This window comes from Bos mutus, chromosome 7 (assembly GCF_027580195.1).
Source record: "Bos mutus isolate GX-2022 chromosome 7, NWIPB_WYAK_1.1, whole genome shotgun sequence".
Classification (NCBI taxonomy): domain Eukaryota; kingdom Metazoa; phylum Chordata; class Mammalia; order Artiodactyla; family Bovidae; genus Bos; species Bos mutus.
This window is the reverse complement of record NC_091623.1, coordinates 51,562,459-51,580,705: the sequence shown is the minus strand read 5'-3', so window position 1 is coordinate 51,580,705 and position 18,247 is coordinate 51,562,459. Positions and strand designations below refer to the sequence as shown.

The window sequence follows — 18,247 nt, the reverse complement described above, 5'->3', positions numbered from 1 at the left end:
CCCATGGCAAGAGGGGCTGCCCAGGCTGTGCCCCCTCCAGGCTCTGGGCCCCCTGGCCCCTTAGGAACCTCTGACCTGGGCCTCGCTCTCCTGCCACCTGTCTGCCGGGAGGGGCAGTGTCTGACTCCCTTCCCAGCGCCTCTCCCAGAGCCTGGTACACAGGAGGTGCTCAGAGTCTGGGGCTAAGTGAGTGCCAGGCCTCCCTGTTTGGTGGCCTGGCTTCCATCACCCTTGGAATGCCAGCCCTCTTCTTCTGGGACCAGGAGTTAGCCCAGCCCCCCAGATACATCCTCCGTGTCAGTGAGTGTGAGTGTGAGAATGTGTGTGTGTGCATGCGCACCCAAGCGCGTGTGCCACTGCCTCTCCCAGGGCTCAAGGTAGCTCTCTCCCATCAGACTGGGGGCTGCCCATTCCCTGAGCCCTCCTGGTCTCTGTGGGTCATGCCCTCCCACCCACACTCGGAGGTTCAGCTCTAGGAAGTCTCTACACCTCTTCCCTACTTCTGTACCTGCATAGTATCCACTCATTTGTTTTGTTTTGTTTTTTTTTCCCACTTGCTTTTGCACGCCACTTGGACCAAGAGATTTTTCCCCCCCCTGCTTTTTATCTGCCTGGTCTCAGGAGAAACTGGGCTTGTCAGCTGGTGTTAGTTTTATTTTTGATTACCAATAGCAATAATAATTGGTAAAAGTCATGGTGAGTGGTCAAAAGAAAAGCAATGACTACTAAGTGCTCAGCGCTTATTAGGTGCCAGGAAGCGAGGTAAGCACCCCTCTGGCAGCGTTTCGAGAATCCTGTCTATAAATGAGGAAACAGGTTCAATGAAGTGAAGCAACACGACTTCAATGAAGTGAAGTAAACAGAACGGGTGCAGTTTCCTTCACATCTCCCGCTGGGGGTGCACAGAGAGCTCTTTACCCACGTTCTCCGGAGTCCCGGCAGCATCTCAGAGGTGTTTGATCCCCTCCCAGCATCACAGAGGGAGGTGTAGGCTCAGCTGGATTGAAAGGGCACCCAAACCATTACTGAGCACATCCCGAACCAGGCTTGGGTCTGGGCGCTGGGGAGGGGGTTGAAGATGAGGTCTCTGCCCTGTGGGGGGAGTTTACATCCAGCACTTTGCCACCACGACTGGGCTCTGTGGCGGGCCCTGGGCTGGGCGCCTTGCACACATGACCTCCCAGACTCTTGCCTTCTTCTGCAGCGGCCCAGAGAAATTTAAGTCATTTGCTCCAGTTTCCGAGCCAGAAAACCCAAGGGCCGGGGCTGAACCTCGAACCCAGTCTAGATTTTTCCACTGTGCTGTGCTCCCCAACTCCTGTCCCCCTTCCCCTGCTGCCCCAGCCCACAGGGGGTGGGCAGTGTCCCCAGTGCTGTGGGGAGGCTTCAAGGATCAGATGGGCGTCCCCCTCAGGCGGTGACTGGAGGCCTCGGTCGCTGAAAGGAAAGGGTAAGGAGTAAAAGAAGAAAGCTATGGAAGCACATGAGGCTCTTATCTCCCCAGCACATCTGCGGTCACCTGCGAGGAGAAATCAAAGGTTGGGGGGAAGGCTGGGGTGGGAGGGGAGAGGAGAGAGAGTCACAGGGCCTCCTGCTCCCCCGCCCCTGCCCCCCACACTCAAGACACCCTGGTGGCCCTGCCTCCTCCCCCTCTGCCCAGAGGGCCCTACCTCCAGGTTGGCTACATGAAGCTGGGGGTGGAGAGGAGGGAATGGATGATGAGGAAGGGTTGGGGGAGCATGAGGGCTGGAAAGAAGGGCCATGTTAAGGGTGGGGTGCTGAGGAGGAGAGACCCTGTTGATGGTTTGCTTCCTTTAGTTGGGTGCAAGAATGGAAGGCCCCTGGCTCCCCAGATCACCTTCCTCAGGATGCCTGGGTACCACCCTCAGTCCAACATGGCAGCACTTCCTGTGCAGAAAGGAAGTACTGGCATGCTAACAGGCAAACCAACCAAGAGTTAAGAATCTGTGGAAGCTGCCCCTAGCCCTTCACATGAGATCTGCTGCCAGGCCTCAGAGGATGACCTGCTTTTCTATGGGTAGCTTCCAGGATTGGGAAGGGGCAAGAGTGGGGGCCTGTGAGGAGTGAGAAGGATAAGAGAAAGGAGAGGGAGCTGAGAGGAAGTGGGGTTAGAGGGAAGAGCATGTGTGTAAGAGGTGGTCAGGAAGGGAAGGGATGTGGGAAGAGCAGGGGAGGAGGAATTAGACGGCAGTGAGGTCAAGGTCCGGGGAGAGGAGAGATAATAAGTGTGCCAAGTGGAGTATTTGGGTGCGGCCTTGAAGTGTATAAATAAGCCAAGGGCAGGTGAAGAAGCAGGGTGAGCAGGCCAGAGTAACAGGAGCTGGAGAAGGTACCCAGTGGATGGGGACAGAGTCAAGGGTGGGGGTGGGGGTGGGGCAGACAGCGGTGTGGACAAGGGAGTCAGAGCAAAGAGAATCTGTGAGGGGGGGAGCGGGTCCAGCCATCCCTGTGTTCCTGGCCCAGCTGGGCCTTGTGTGTGTGTGTGTGTGTGTGTGTGTGTGTGTGTGTGTGTGTTCAAGGTGTCTCCTCCTCACTTGCTTCTGGGAGGGGGAAGGGCCCATGTCGCGTGAGGAACAAGATGACTCACTGTAGGGGACACAGTCGTACTGCACCTCCAGGTACTTGTAGGTCCCAGGGCAGGGGTCCGGAAAGGCGTCGGAGCCAGCGACCACCACACACTGGGTGCGGTTGTTACACCTGTGGAGGAGAGATGGGGGGTTGGGAAAAGACGAGCCTGGAACTGGGCGGGGGAGGCCCAGGCTCAGGAGAGGAAGGGACATCTCCACTTGGGGAAGGAACCACGGTGACCACGCCAGGGGCCGTATGTGGATGTTGTTTTCTGCCTCCTGTCTGCTCTCTCCTTCCAGATAGGAGTCTTCTATTCTCAGGCCTGGCACAGCAGGAAGCTCAAGGCTATGCCAGAGGGGTCACTCCATAAAATGTTTTTCCAGTCACCCTTCATCACTTTCCTCCTGAGTGTCACCTGTGCCATTATGTCTCTTTTTTTCCCATAAATTGACCATAAAACCTGTCCTTTGTTCAATAAGATGTGAAGCCATACATACAAGGTGGTATCCTTGTGAACACTGATGAAATGCTCAGTGCTTGCCACCTCATACCACGTCTTGACACGTCCCACCTTTTGGACAGAGCTGCCGCAAGGCTCTGCAGCCAGAGAGGGGCAGAGTCGTCCCTTCATGCTGAAACCATCCTCGGTTCCCCATGCGGAACTCCCCCAAGTCCCTGTCAACTTCTCAGGAGTCTGGCTACCACGCGATGGGAAGTCTACTTAGCAACAACAAAAAGATGTTTCTTCTCTGCTGTCTATACCCACGGTCAAGGTCTCTGTTTCCTGGAGAGCTGAGTCTTGGCTGCGCAGGACAGCACCTTGACTGTAGGTGTGAAAGAAGTGGTTTGGTTGTGGGGGGGCTTCCTGACAGGTATGAGGCAGAGGGGGCTCCTGCGTCTTCACTTCAATCCTGCTCTTAACCAATGAGTGCTTAACTCATGAGCATCTGCTCATACCCACACTCCTCACCTCCCCTTTTCAAAAATATAACACTGATGGGAGGTGGGAGGGAGGTTCAAGAGGGAGAGGACATATGTATACGTATGGCTGATGCATGTCGATGTATGGCAGAACCAACACAATATTGTAAAGCAATTATCCTTCAATTAAAAATATATAAATTTAAAAATATATATAACACTGAGCTCAGATGGTTAAACAGAGACTTTGTTACCTATGACCCAAAGAACTGAAAGCAGGTCCGTTCATCTCCGGCAACACTGAAGGTGTATTTGTGTACAACTGCTTGTATATGAATGTTCACAGCAGCATCATTCACACAATCACCAAAAGGTAGAGACAACCCACGGGCGAATGCGTGGATAAATGGAGCACAGCTTACCCACACAGTGGAGCATTATTCGGCCATAAAAAGGAAGGAAGCGCTAATACTACACCATGGATGAGCCCTGAAAACATCAAGCTCAGTGAGAGAAGCCAGCCTGAGGCCACGTGTTTCACAGTTCTATTTATATGAAATGTCCAAAACAGGCAAATCCAGAGACAGAAAGTAGATTAGTGGTTGCCAGGGACTCAGGGGAGGGGAGGGGGGTGGGGAGTGACTGCTCAGGGTGATGGAGTTTCCTTTTGAGGTGATGAAAATGTTCTGGAACTTGACAGAGGCAGAGATTGCACAATATTGTGAATGTAATTAATGCCACTGAACTGTTCACTTTAAAATGGTGCATCTTTTGTTATGTGGATTTCGCCTCTATGAAAACAAAAAGAAAAACACAGAAATGCTGGCCTTCCTGGAAAAACCACATGTCCAGCCTCCCCTGCTGGGAAGTGCCTGTGACTTGAGTTCTAACCCAGAAGGTGAGAGTGGGTATGATGTAGCCTTTAAGGGAGTGGCCCCGGGGTGGAAGTAGGGGGCGGGGTTTCAGTACTCAGATAGAAGCAGGTGCTGAGGGTCTTTTCAGTTCTGATCCTGTTTGTGAGCTAAGTCCCTTTAGTTGTGTTCGACTGTTTACAATCCTATGGACTGTAACCCACCAGGCTCCCCTGTCCATGGGACTCTCCAGGCAAGAATACGGGAGTGGGTAGCCATGCCCTCCTCCAGGGGATTTTCCCAACCCAGGGACAGACCCCGTGTCTCTTACATCTGCATTGGCAGGCAGGTTCATTACCACTAGCCTCACCTAGGAAGCCGATCCTGTTTAGGCCACTGTACTTACCCTAGGGTGTCTCTGTCAGAGTCACAGAGCTGGACCCTGAACTAACGTAGAGTCTCCACATGTGACGACAGCGGGGCAGTGGCCTCATCACGTTCGCTTGGCCCCAGTGACCGAACTACTGTGTCCCCCACCCCTCTGCCCCAGAATTGAGACCCCATGGGCGTCGGAAACTAGGCGAGTTTCTGTGCAAGCAACTTGGGGAGATGGCGAAAACCACCATAGACCCTGAGGCTGGTCCGAGTAAAGTGGGCAGGGAGGATCTGGAGAGGCAGTGGGTAGGAGAAAAGGGAGGCTGGACTGGGATGGTCCATGCAGGGGTGTTGGGAGATGGAAATTAGGGAAGAGGGAGAAGATTGCTTCAGAGAAATAGTTTTTTGTTTTCTGTGTGTTTTGCCACACCGCTGGACCTTATTTCTCTGTGCTAAGTTGCTTCGGTTGTGTCTTACTCTATGTGACCCTATAGACTATAACCCACCAGGCTCCTCTGTCCATGGGGATTCTCCAGGCAATAATACTGGAGTGGGTTGCCATTCCCCTCTCCAGGGATCTTCCCGACCCAGAGACTGAACCCAGGTCTCCTGCATTGCAGGCAGATTCTTTAACGTCTGAGCTACCAGGGAAGTCCCCAAAGAATACTGGAGTGGGTTGCCGTGCCCTCCTCCAGGGGATCTTCCCAACCCAGGGATCGAACCCATGTCTCTTATGTCTCCTGCATTGGCTGGTGGGTTCTTTACCACTAGCACCACCTGGGAAGCCCCTGACTAGGGATCAAACCCATGCCCACTGCAGTGGAAGCTCAGAGCCTTAACCACTGGACCACCAGGGAAGTCCTGAGAGTAGATGTTTGAGAAAGAAATGGTGGAAGTGAGAGGGTGATGTGGTTCCAGCCCGCCCCACCTACCTGAGCCACTTGACCATGCCCATTCCCTGCCCCAAGCTCTCAGAAGGCTTCTGGAAGCCCCATCCAGTGAGGGATTCTAGAATCCCCGAGGAGCTGTGGAGCTGGCCCCAGGCCTCCCCTTTTCCAGTTTTCTGCTCAGGGTCCTGGAGTGAACCCTGCTCTCTCTCAGGCATTTGGCAAAAATTCAGTGAGCGCCTGTGGGGTAGCTGGCTGCGGACATGGTGGAGACAGACAGCACTCTGTGGGGCTGACAGCCCAGGGAGGGAAGACGTAAAAGAGACATGATAAAGAGGCAATACAGCCAATGAACTGTGGGCAGAAGTCAAGACTAGGAGAGAGAGAGACAGAGAAGGGGCTGGGAAGTGGGGCGGGGGCACTGTGATTTTAGAGTGTGGTCAGGTAGACCTCATTAAGAGGCTAGTCAGGCAAAAAAAAAAAAATCCCTGAATGGGGGACTTCTCTGGCAGTCCAGTGGTTAAGACTCTGTGCTTTTAATGCAGTGCGGGGGGCGTGGGTTCAATTCCTGGTCAAGGAAATAAGATCCCACGTGCTAGTAGCGGGGTGCAGCAAAAAACCATAATTCAAATGAAAGAACCTGAGTAAGGGGAGGGAGGAATCACGCGGGTTTCGGGGAAGAGGATTCCAGACAGGGGGAACAGCCAGCACAAAGGTCCTGAGGGAGCCCCTAGCAGAAGGTGGGTGATGAGTCTAAGGAGTGGCCAGGTAACTGAAATCCAGTGAGGAGGAGCCTGGAGAAGGTGAGGACTAGAGAGGACGCTGCAGAGTGTCCAGGGCCTTGTGGACCTGAGGAGGACTTAGGCCTTTTGCTCTGAGTGAGGTGGGCACCAAGGAGGGATCTGATAGGAGGGCAGAACCTGACTCAAGTGCTCACAAGCGCTCTCTGGCTGCTATGGCGGGAACAGACTATAGCAGGCAGGCAAGAGAAGGCAAGGAGAGGGGGCAGAGCATGCTGTAAGCAGCCGTGGGGGGTTTGGCGTGGAAACAGCAGCAATCAATCTGGGTTAAAAAAAATTTTTTTTTTTAATCTGGCTGCACTGGGTCTTCACTGCTGTGTGCTAGCTTTCTCTAGTTGCGGCGACGGGTGCTACTCTCTAGCTGTGGGGCTCGGGCTTCTCATTGCGGTGGCTTCTCTTGTTCCAGAGCACAGGCTCTAGGTGCACGGGCTTCAGTAGTTGTGGCACATGGGTTCAGCAGTTGTGGCACATGGGCTCAGCAGTTGTGGCACACAGCATCAGTTGCCCTGTGGCATGTAGGATCTTCCCGGACCAGGGATTGAACCCATGTCCCCTGCATTGGGAGGCGGACTCTTAACCACTGGACCACCAGGGAAGTCCTAAATCTGGGTAAAATCTGAAGGAAGGGCTGACGAGCTGTAGGTGGTCTGGCTTGAGTGTGTAGCTTTGTACACCTCCCACCCCCTACTCAAACACACACTTACAGAAAGGAACAGTCTTCACACTCACTCACTCCCTCACATTCTCACACACCTCTCTCTGACACAAACACATAACCTTCTGCCGTCCATGTTTAATGTCACCTCCTCAGGGAAGCCCTCTGGGCTGTCCCTCAGCTCCTCTGACACAGCCCCCTGTCCTGCCCTGGCCCTTACCCTGCAAGCCCCCGCTAATCTTAGGATGAGCGTCTGGAGGCAACGGGCTTTTGGCGAAGGGTATGGCTTGGGGAGGTGACAGGCTGGCAGGGGTGGGCTGGGTCTTACTGGCTGTTTGCGTGGCACCTAGCCCCTAGTAGCTGCTCAGGAAATATGTGTCGAATGCCCACAAGGAAGGGTGAAGGGGAACAGGGTGTGCTGGCCATGGGGCGCGCAGAGGACAGGCACCTTATTTGGGGCCCCTCGGGACTGCTGTCACCCCTTCCTCCTGGAGCCCCTCACCTCTGGGACATGATCTTGAAGGCATCTGGCAGGTAGCACTGCACGTTCTCCATCTGGAAAGGGTCGGCGTCGCAGATCTTGTCATCTGTGCGCCCATAGTTGGCATTCTCCACCATGATGACGTCGCTGCCCGGGCACCGCAGCTCGATGGGGTAGCCTTCACATGCCAGCTCCCGGCGCATCAGCCCAAATGGGAGCCCAGCCCGGCTCAGGCCTGCAGGGAGAAGAGGGAGGGAGTCGGTCACCACCAGGCCCAGGAGGGGTGGGACAGAACCCCACTGAAGAGGCTCCACCTCCAGCTTGACTGTATCGGCCTGCAGGCTGTATGAACCTCAGTTTACTCATCTGTGAAATGGGCTTCTCGGTGTGCCCACTTGTGTAGTAAGGCCATTAGCCCAGCCCAAGAAGAGTCTGGCTCCTGGGACGTGTCCTATGAGCCCTTCTAGTGTCCTTTGTGAGAAGAGTGTCTTTACTTGGGGGCCTGGAGCCATGCCAGGATAGCCTGTGTGAACTGTTAATGGGTTAAATCAGGTCTTCCCCCCTCCACCAATTCAGATGCTGAAATCAAGCCCTAAGCCCCAGTATCTTAGAACAGCGGTCCCCAACCTTTTTGGTACCAGGGACTGGTTTCATGGAAGACAATTTTTTCCATGGACGGGGTATGGGGACGATTGTTTTCGGATGTTTCTCATAAGCAGCGCGCAATCTAGACCCCTTGAATGCACAGTTCACAGTAGCGTTCACGCTCCTATGAGAATATTAATGCCACCGCTGATCTGATAGGAGGTGGAGCTCAGGCGGTAATACAAATGATGCAGAGCAGCTGTAAATACAGATAAAGCTTCATTTGCTGGCCCACCACTCACCTCCTGCTCTGCAGCCTGATTCCGAATAGACCATGGATCACTACTGGTCTGCAGCCCAGGAAAGGGACCCCTGCCTTAGAATACGAGCAGATTTAGAGATAGCATCTTTACCGAGGTACTCAAGTTAAAATGAGGCCACTAAGGTGGGCCCTAATCCAATATGAGTGCCGAGGAATTGAAGCTTTCAAACTGGTGTTGGAGAAGACTCTTGTGAGTTCCTGGGACAGCAAGGAGATCAAACCAGTCAATCCTAAAGGAAATCAACCCTGAATGCTCATTGGAAGGACTGAGGTTGAAGCTGCAGCTCCAATACTTTGGCCACCTGATGCGAAGAACTGACTCACTGGAAAAGACCCTGACACTGGGAAAGATTGAAGGCAGGAGGAGAAGGGGTTGACAGAGGATGCCATGGTTGGATGGCATCACCAACTCGATGGACATGAGTTTGAGCAAACTCCGGGAGATGGTGAAGGATAGGGAAGCCCGGTGTGCTTCAATCCATAGGGTTGCAAATAGTCAGATGTGACTGAACGACTGAACAACAACAACAAATCCAATATGAATGGTGTTCTTATAAAAAGAGGAAATTTGGACCCAGAGGCACACAAAGAAGGAAGATGACGTGGAGATGCAGGGAGGAAGATGATGACCACCTATGAGCCAAGGAGAAGGGCCTGGAATAGACTCTTCCCTGGTGGCCTTCAGAAGGAACCAATCTTGCCGACACCTTGATCTTAGACGTCTGGCCTCTAGAACTGGGAGGGAATACCTTTCTGTGGCTTCAGCCCCTCAGTCTGTGGCACTTGGTCACGACGGTCCTAGCAAACTATTAAATATAGTTCACTAACAATGCGGTTTCAGGTAGGCGTTTTGGGTGATGTATCAGCTGACCTCTTGAGGGGCTGGAGATTGAGGCCAGCCATGTCTATGTGACTGAGCCTCAGTAAAGACTCTGGACACCAAAGCTCAGAAGAGCTTCCCTGGTTAGCAGTATAACATGCGTGGTGTGGCTCATCATTGCCTAGAGAGTTCCCGCTGTCTGAGACTGCACTGGGAGGGAACCACCTGCACAGAACCTTCCCGAAGTTGCCCCATGCCCCTCCTCTCCTGGCTGATTTTCATCTGTATCAGTTCACTGTAGTCAACGATGTTGTTGTTTAGTCACTACGTCATGTCTAAATCTTTTGTGACCCCATGGACTGTAGCCTGCCAAACTCCTGTTTGTGGGATTTCCCAGCCAAGAATCCTGGAGTGGGCTGCCATTTCCTTCTGCAGGGGATCTTCCCAACCACAGAATCAAACCTGGGTCTCCTGCATTGGCAGGAGGAATCTTTACCATCTGAGCCACCAGTAATCAACTATAACCGCAAGGGACGGTCTTCCCTTGTGGCTCAGTGGCAAAGTCTGGTGGGCTACAGTCCATGGGGTCCCCTAAGAGCCAGACACGACTGAGCGAGTAAACAACAATAATGGTGCTTGTGAATTTCATGAATCCTTCAGGCAAATCATCAAAGCTGAGAGTGGCCTGGGGCACTTCTCTAACTTCGCACCACCCCCACCCACAGAGCAGGGAGGGTGTATTAGGGAATGTCCTCACGTTCTGGAAGAAACCACAGAGCCTGACTTTGCTACTTCCCAGCTGACAGGCCAGGTGGGTCCTTTGGGCCAGGGTTCCTCCCAGTGTGGCCCTGGGCATATCCACACTGTGTTCAGAGTGCAGATTCTGAGTGCCCCTAGACCCAGGCCTGCTGATCCCGAATCTCGGGGGTGAAACCAGGAGCCCCCGAATGGGTACACCCACCCGTAATTCCCATGCACACTCTCGTCTGGATAGCTGCTGCTGGCGCCTCACCAGGCCTGTTTCTGGATCTGTAAAATGGGCAAACCACAGCCCAGGGATGTACTGGGAGGCTTCTGTGCTAGAAGATGTTCTGGAAGGAGGTGCTGTGGACAGCGAGGGCATCCCAGGGAGGGGGCCCTGGCTTCACTTGGGAAACTTCCTAGGGTTGCCATGACAATGGAAGAACTTGCCCTGGGAGTGCCTGGCTCTTGGAGGGCTACATTGTCACATGTCAGCTCCCTTCCTGTGCCTTTCGGGGACTGCAAGCTGGGACTCAGGAGCCCGGTGGTTAGGGTTTAAATCCCAGTGCAGCCATTCCCTGGCTGGTGGCTTCACGTAGTCACTGACCACCCCAGTGCCCTTACTTCCTACTCTAGGGAGCCAACAACGCCTACCTCACGGGCCTCTGCTGAGGGGTGCAGAACTGGTCCGCAGTGAGCAGACAGGCCCCTGATTACTACTGTCAGGAGGATGATTAAGGCAGCTCGTCTCTGTGGGACAGAGCGGGCTCAGCACCATCCACGCCTGCCGGGGCAGCCACCTTCTTGCACACTGGTCCCAGCCAGGCCTATGCCGGGGGTCCGAGGGAAGCAGGGATACACAGCAGGGTCCCAAGCCACCAACATGGAGACTGTCACTGGTGGATGGAGAGAAAGTCCCAGTGTGCGTTGGCAGCAGAGACAGACGGACCCCCTGTGTTGTGATCTAGTCCCTCTGATGCCAGCTGGGGGCCCAACAGGGTTGGCAGCCAGGCCCTCAGGGTTTTTTGGGGTGAGTTGAGTCCCACTTGGGGAAAAGTTTTACATGTGTTCCTCCAGCGCCATCTGCTCCCACGTCTAATTTTAGTCCTTCCTGGGTCTGGGAAGGAGGCTGGGGGTGGAGGGCTGGCTCAGATGGGTCTGGGGGTGGAAGCAGCCCCACCCGGCCCCACTGGGGCTGTAGGGCAGGACCTGGATGGGCAAAGAACACGGGTGCTGTGGGATTGGAGGGTGCCAGCTGGCCGGAGCAGTGCCAAGGCCTGGTGGCATGGCTGAATGATGCTCCCTCCACCTTTGAGGCTCTCTGTGAGAGGGAGCGCTGGTGAGCAGGGCTCACCACCAGCGGCCTCCAGACAGGGCTGGGAAGAGTGGGGCAGGGGGCACCCCCAGGGCGAGGGTGAGGCCGGCAGGCCTCCTCTCTCTGCTTCTCATCCCGCGCTGCCCTTGCCCCCGCCTGGGCCCACCGTAGGGACAGTAATTGAGTAATCGGGCGAGGGTGGGCGGGTAGGCTCCGGGCACTAATTGTGGCGTGTGCGGGATCCAGGGCCGGCATAGGGCCGAGCCGGATAATTAGTTGTTTTTAAATAAACGTCAGCGGGCATGCTTTAATTAAGCCTTCTTCCCAGCGAGAGCCTCGGAGATGTAATCACAGAGAGACACACACACACAGGAGACAGAAGAGCCTCACCAGGAAGGCCTGTCCTGGTCCTGGAGGCCACAGCCCAAATCCCAGGCCCTAGGACCCCTGGCGGGACGAGCCCTGGAGCTCTGGGTTGGGGGTGAGGGGCTGATTTGGGGACCCCTTGAATCAGGGTATCTGATCACCAAGTCTTTCTCTGCTCTGGGTCTGCCAGACTTAGGCTGGGTGGGGGCCTGATTCTCTTAACAAGGGATCAGGAGGTTGTGGTGGTTGAGTCACTAAGTCATGTCCGACTCTTTTGCGACCCTCCGGACCGTAGCCTACCAGGCTCCTCTGTCTATGGGATTCTCCAGGCAAAAAGTGGGTTCCCATGCCCTCCTCCAGGGGAATCTTCCCAATCCAGGGATTGAACCCAGGTCTCCTGCACTGGCAGGCAGGTTCTTTACCGCTGAGCCACCAGGGGAGCCCTGGTCAGGGGTATTTCGGGGTTTCATCCCCTCTACCCTGCCTCGGCCCCCTCAACACCTACCTTGGGTGGCTGAGGTGACGAGGATGGCTGTGACGCAGAGACTCCAGAGCGCGGCGGCCAGGCGGGCCATGGCGGCGGCCAGGGGTGCGTTCTCCGCTCAGTGGGCTGTGCAGGGGGCCTCGCCCTGCATCACCAGGTGGGCACCACGGCCTGGTCCACCAGCCTGTGGAGGACAGGGAGAGTGAGGCGGGGGCAGGGCGGGCTGAGGAGGAGGGCAGATCCCCTCTCTTTCTGCAGGTGCCCGAGGGCCTCTAGCCCGCTGCCCCGAGAGGGGTGGACCAAGCCGGCCGTATCTGACAGAAGCAGCACCCCTGGGCCAGAGGCTGACCCCTCCAAGGCCTCTGGCTCACATTGCAACCCCCCCACCCCAACAGGTGGACCCACCCATTTGGGCACCTTGAATCTCCCAGAAGCACCTCCTGGGGTCTGCCAGTGCCCCCTTCCCCAGGTGGCTGGGGTAATTCTTCAGGCAGTATCAGTTAAGAAGGGCCCACCTGCACCCAGGCAGGCCCCAGACCCTCCATCCCAGAGGAGAACCCTCTGGAAGCCTCTTGAAATTGAGACCCTGCCAGTTCGTCTCCCCTACCCCAGCTTCCTCATCCAGCACGGCGTCCAGGGTGGGGGACCCAGGCGTCTTGGCCCCGGCCTGCAGCCTCGCGGGTTTGGGCTGGAGTCCAGGGCCCCACCCCCAGCCCCTTGGCTTCCTGTCTCTCTGGCTCTGGAAGCTAATTAGAATCCAGCTGGCTGGCGCCACAGATCAGGGACCAGGGACAACTAAGTCCCCTCTTTCCTCTCGGGGGGACCCTCAGGGTGAGCTGGAGATGGGCAGGCGGGGTGAGGGGTGGGTGCAGCCCCTGGGGGGGCTGGGGAGGCTGGAGGAGGGGTGGGAGCTGTATGCCCTCCCAGGCTAGCCCCCTCTTCCCCAGTCTGTCCTTCCCGGGCACAGCGGCTTCGAGGGCACAGAGCCGGGTTCTGACCACTTTTTCTCCCTCCTAGCCTCTCCTCTTCTCACTGCTTCTGTCTCCCCTGCGATACTCCTAAGATGGGACACCCAGATCTCCACACTTGGTCTTTTGCTCCATCTACACCCCGGTTCTTCAAGTATGACCCTGGCCCAGGGGCACCAGCCTGGACAGCAACTTGCTAGAAATGTACCTTCTCTGAGGAGGGTCAGCACCCATGTTTCTTTTTTAAAAAACAGTTTCTCTTTTACTTGTTTGGCTGAGTTCTTAGTCGTGGTTCACCAGCTCAGTAGTTGTGTGGCATGGGTGTAGTTGCTTTGTGGCATGCGGGATCTTAGTTCCCTGGCCAGGGATCGAATCTGCACCCCCTGAATTGCAAGGCTGATTATTAATCACTAGACCACCAGGCAAGTTCCAGCACCCCATGTTTTATCTGGCTCTCATTCCCTGATAGCTCAGTTGGTAAAGAATCCGCCTACAATGTGGGAGACCTAGGTTTGATCCCTGGGTTGGGAAGATCCGCTGGAGAAGGGAAAGACTACCCACTCCAGTATTCTGGCCTGGAGAATTCCATGGACTGCAGAGTCCATGGGGTCGCAAAGAGTGGGACACAACTGAGTGACTCTCACTTCACTTCTAGTGTGCAAACCCTTGGTCTGTCCTCTACTCGCATCCCCCACGTCTGTCCTATGGTCTCAACACCAGGGACAAGCTCATACTTTCCAAGCCTCTTATTTACAGTTTGGAATCTCACAAAAGAGCCCTGACGACTGGTTGTTTTTCCCCCCACAGTTGAAAGCCTATCAACCAGCCCGGTAAGCTCCCTGACCCCACTCTTGGCTCCTGCTCTTCTTCAAGCAGCCCAGACCCTGCCCCAGGGCCTCGGCACTTGTCACTTCCTCTGGGTGAATCTTCTGCCTGCCAGTTATTCACATGGCCTCTTCCTCTGCTCCCTGGCCTCCTTCAAACCTTGGTTCAAATGTGACTATTTCTCTTTTTTAACGGATGTGCCCCTCCACAGGCAGGGATCATTGCATTGTTTTGGTCCTGCTTCCACAACAGGCCTGAATGTTTGTTGAACAGCTGTTGTTCAGTTGCTCAGTCACGTCCAACTCCTTTGCGACCCCATGAACTTCAGCCTGCCAGGCTCCTCTGTCCATGGGATTTCCCAGGCAAGAATACTGGAGTAGATTGCCATTTCCTTCTCCACGCTGAATCAGTCTCAGAACCCGAACCTAGAAATCCTCCTCAATTACCAACTTCTCTGCTCCCCTCTCCTTCATAAGCTCCTCCAGCAAGTCCCATGGGCTCTGCCTCCCTCCAAAGTACCCTGTCAATCTGCCCACTCCCCAGGGCCACCACCAGGCCCAAGCCGCCACCCTGCTGCCCCCAGAGGCTTGTCCTGGTCTCCTCCTCTTCCCAGCCTCGCTGCCTCCACTCAGTGCTAAGGCCAGCATTCAGTGATGTAAATTTGAGCGTTAACCTCCCCCTCTGCTCTCCCCTGGGGTCTCCGTTCCTCACCAGGACCCAGAGGCTGCTGGTTGGGCTGGTGTCACCACGTTCTCCAATGCAACCCTCCTCGCAGTCCTAGGAGCTCCAGCTTCCTTCCGGCCTGAGCCCTTGCCTGGGCTGCCCCTCTGCTGAACAGCCTCCCAGTACCCCCATCGCCTGCTGCAGCTTCTCAGCACTCAGGGCTCAACCTCAAGGTCACCCCAGCAGAGCAACCTGCCCTGACCACCCCCAGCACTCCTGTATCCTCGCTCGCCATCCTTTAGCCCTGTTTTTATTTTAACTTATTTTGGTCACACTGTGCAGCTTGTGGGATCTTAGTTCCCTGACCAGGGACCGACCACTGAACTGCCAGGGGAGTCCCCAGCCCCATGTTTAATTCACAGCACCTGAAATCACCTTCTTTTTTCTTTTAAACATTTTGCCTTTTTAAAGAAATTGTTTATCTGGCTGCACTAACTCTTAGTTTCAGCATGTGGAATCTAGTTCCCTCACCAGGGATAGAACCTGGGCCCCCTGCATTGGGAGCCCAGAGTCTTAACCACTGGACCACCAGGGAAGGCCCTGAAATCACCTTCTTGTATAAGCAGGTCTATTGTCAGCCTTCCCCACTAGATCATGAGCCAGTTGAGGGCAGGGACTCAGCACAGCTTCTCAGGGAATAAAGATTTGGGCTGCTCACTCATGGGGCAGGACGTCCCTCCAGGGCTGTCTCCTCTCATGAGAAATAGAAAGTAATTTCCCGGCGCAGCTCCCCCACCCCGACCCCCAGGACCTTCCCCAGCTCCCAGCCTTCAGCAAACTCTCCCCTCTACTTCCTCAGCCCACAACCATCTCTCTCATCCCACAACCCTGTCCAGATGTGGCCTTGGATGGTTTCCTTTCATTCTGAAGCATTCTACAATTTTACATGGTCTGGGGCGGGGTGGGGTGGGGGGCATCACCTCATTCCCACCCGCATCTTCTACTTTCCAGACTCGGGGTGGAGCGGGGAACTGGCGCTAGGCTGCTGGATGCTCCCCTCCCTGGCTCTCCCCGAGGGAGTGTAGCTGGTTAGCATTCTCCCTCTGGCTCCCTTAGGGAGTTAAACCGGTTAGCGCCTGGTTAATGCTGAAGAGGCTGCCAGATGCCAGGCTCTGGGTGTGGCCGGCCAACATGGGTCTGGGGTCCAACTCGGTCATTTCATGCCCCAAGGCCCTGAGTGGGTCCCCCCACCCCCAGTTCCCTTGACACCTTGTTTCTGCAGGGTTCTCATAAGGACCGCAGCCTACATGCACAGTAAGCCAGCACAGGATGCTGTCCCAGAGTAAGGAGGGTCAGGACCCAGGAAGCATCCATGAAGGAGCTAGCTCTTCTCCTCCGGGCTGGCCCCGCTCCCCGGAACCCCAGGACCCCAGCCCTCTTCCTGTCCACACCCCACTCAGGGATTCCACCAGCCTCATGGCTTTAGACACCATCTGTACCCGTGACAACTGCCGCCTCTGAGTCCCAGCCCCGTTTCTGTCCTCACATCTACACTTCTGTCTGGATCTCCAAAGCACCTTGACCCTGACCAGACCTGACCAAACTCCCGGTTTCAGGGCATGGTCCCCCCTGGCACCATCCTCCCAGGGCCTTGGGTCAGAATTCAAGGAGTCAAAATCTGGGATTTCCCTCTTCCCTCACCCCCACAGCCAGTTCAGGATTAAGTCCGGGGTCTGCACCTCCAGAACAGCCCAGCGTCTCTCTGTCCATTCTCAGCATCTGTCCTCCAGACCTGGGCATTCCCATCTTCACCAAAGAGCTCTGATCCCTTCCCCGCTGCCCTCCAGCACCTCCACTCCTACATCCCAGGCTTCCCCTGGCGGCCAGAGGGGCTTTTTAAAAGGTTGTGGTATCACACACACACACACACCGTTGTTTAGTTGCTAAGTTGTGTCCAACTCTTTGCGACTCCATGGATAGTAGCCCACCAGGCTCCTCCATCCATGGGATTCTCCAGGCAAGAATACTGGAGTGAGTTGCCATTCCCTTCTCCAGGGGATCTTCCCCACCCAGGGATCAAACTTGCATCTCCTGCCTTGGCAAGCGGGTTCTTTACCAGGGAAGCCCTATATATATATGTGTGTGTGTATATATATATACATATATGATGTAAAACTTGTGATTTTAATCATTTTTAAGTATACAATTCAGTGGCATTAATTACATTCTCAATGCTGTGCCACCAGCACCTCTATTTCCAAAACTTTTCTATCGCCCCGAAGAGAAACTTGTGTGTGTGTTAGTCGCTCAGTTGTATCCGACTCTCTTTGTGACCTCACAGACTACAGTCCACCAGGCTCCTCCGTCCATGGGATTCTCCAGGCAACAATACTAGAGTGAGTTGCCATTCCCTTCTCCAGGGGATCTTCCTGACCCAGGGATTGAACCTGGGTCTCCTGCACTGCAGGCAGATTCTTTCCCATCTGAGCCACCAGAAACTTGGTACCTGCTGATCAAGAACTCTTGTCTCCCCGCTCCCCTCAGGTCCTGGCAACCACTCATCTGCTTTCTGCGTCAATGGATCTGCCTGTTTTGAGCATCGCACACACGTGGAATCAGATAATCAGTGGCCTTTTGCGTCTGGTTTGTTTCACTCAGCAAGATGTTTCTGAGGTTCACCCGTGTGGAAGAGTGTGTCAGTTGGGTTCCTCTTCCTGGCTGAGTAATATTCATTGTACGAATGAACCACATTTCTTCATCCATTTGGATAAAAACATTTAATTGGAATATAGATGATTTACAAGGTTATGTTAGTTTTGGGTATACAGCAAAGTGAATCCATTATACATATACATATATCCACTTTCTAAAAAGATTATTTTCATATATACACCGCTACAGAGTACTGATAGAGTTTCCTGTGCTATATAGTAGGTCCTTATTAGTTATGTATTTTAACAGAGTAGTCTGTATGTGTTAATTTATTTTTGTTTGTTTTTGGCCATGCCGTGTGCCTCGCAGCATCTTAGTTCTCTGACCAGGGGCTGAACCCGCTCCCTAGGCAGTGAATGGAGAAGGGACTGGCAACCCACTGCAGTATTCTTGCCTGGGAAATCCCATGAACAGAGGACCCTGGTGGGTTACAGCCCATAGGATGGCAAACAGTTGGACAAGACTGAGCAGCTAATAACACCTAGGCAGTGAAAATGTGAAGTCCTAACCACTGGATGACCAGGGAATTTCCTATCCATTCATCACTGACGGATACTTAGGCTGTTTCCACAGAGAGGACCTTTTCTTTCAATTTATTTATTTTTAATTGAAAGGTAATTGCTTTATAATACTGTGTTGGTTTCTGCCAGACATCAACACGGATCAGCCATAGGTATACATACATCCCCTCCCACTTCAGCCTCCCTCCCACCTCTCGCGCCATCCCACCCCTCTAGGTTGTCTTGGAGCGCCGACCTGAGCCCTGAGTCATGTAGCGAATCCCCACTGGCTGTCTAGTTTACATACAGCAGTGTATATGTTTCTATGCTCCTGTCTTCATTCATCCCACCCTCTCCTTCCACCCCTCCCGCCCCCACGTCTATAAG

At 54.5% G+C, this 18,247-nt stretch overlaps 1 protein-coding gene across 1 annotated transcript in view; it reads right to left on the bottom strand.

Annotated features, from left to right (window-relative positions):
* The window catches only part of ADGRL1 (adhesion G protein-coupled receptor L1), a 49,369-nt gene that overhangs the window by 17,968 nt on the left and 13,154 nt on the right, over positions 1-18,247 (bottom strand). The window contains 3 exon segments of the mRNA XM_070373529.1: positions 2,609-2,718; positions 7,581-7,794; positions 12,214-12,376. Of these exon segments, the coding sequence (XP_070229630.1) occupies positions 2,609-2,718; positions 7,581-7,794; positions 12,214-12,283 (394 nt within the window). The 5' untranslated portion in view covers positions 12,284-12,376.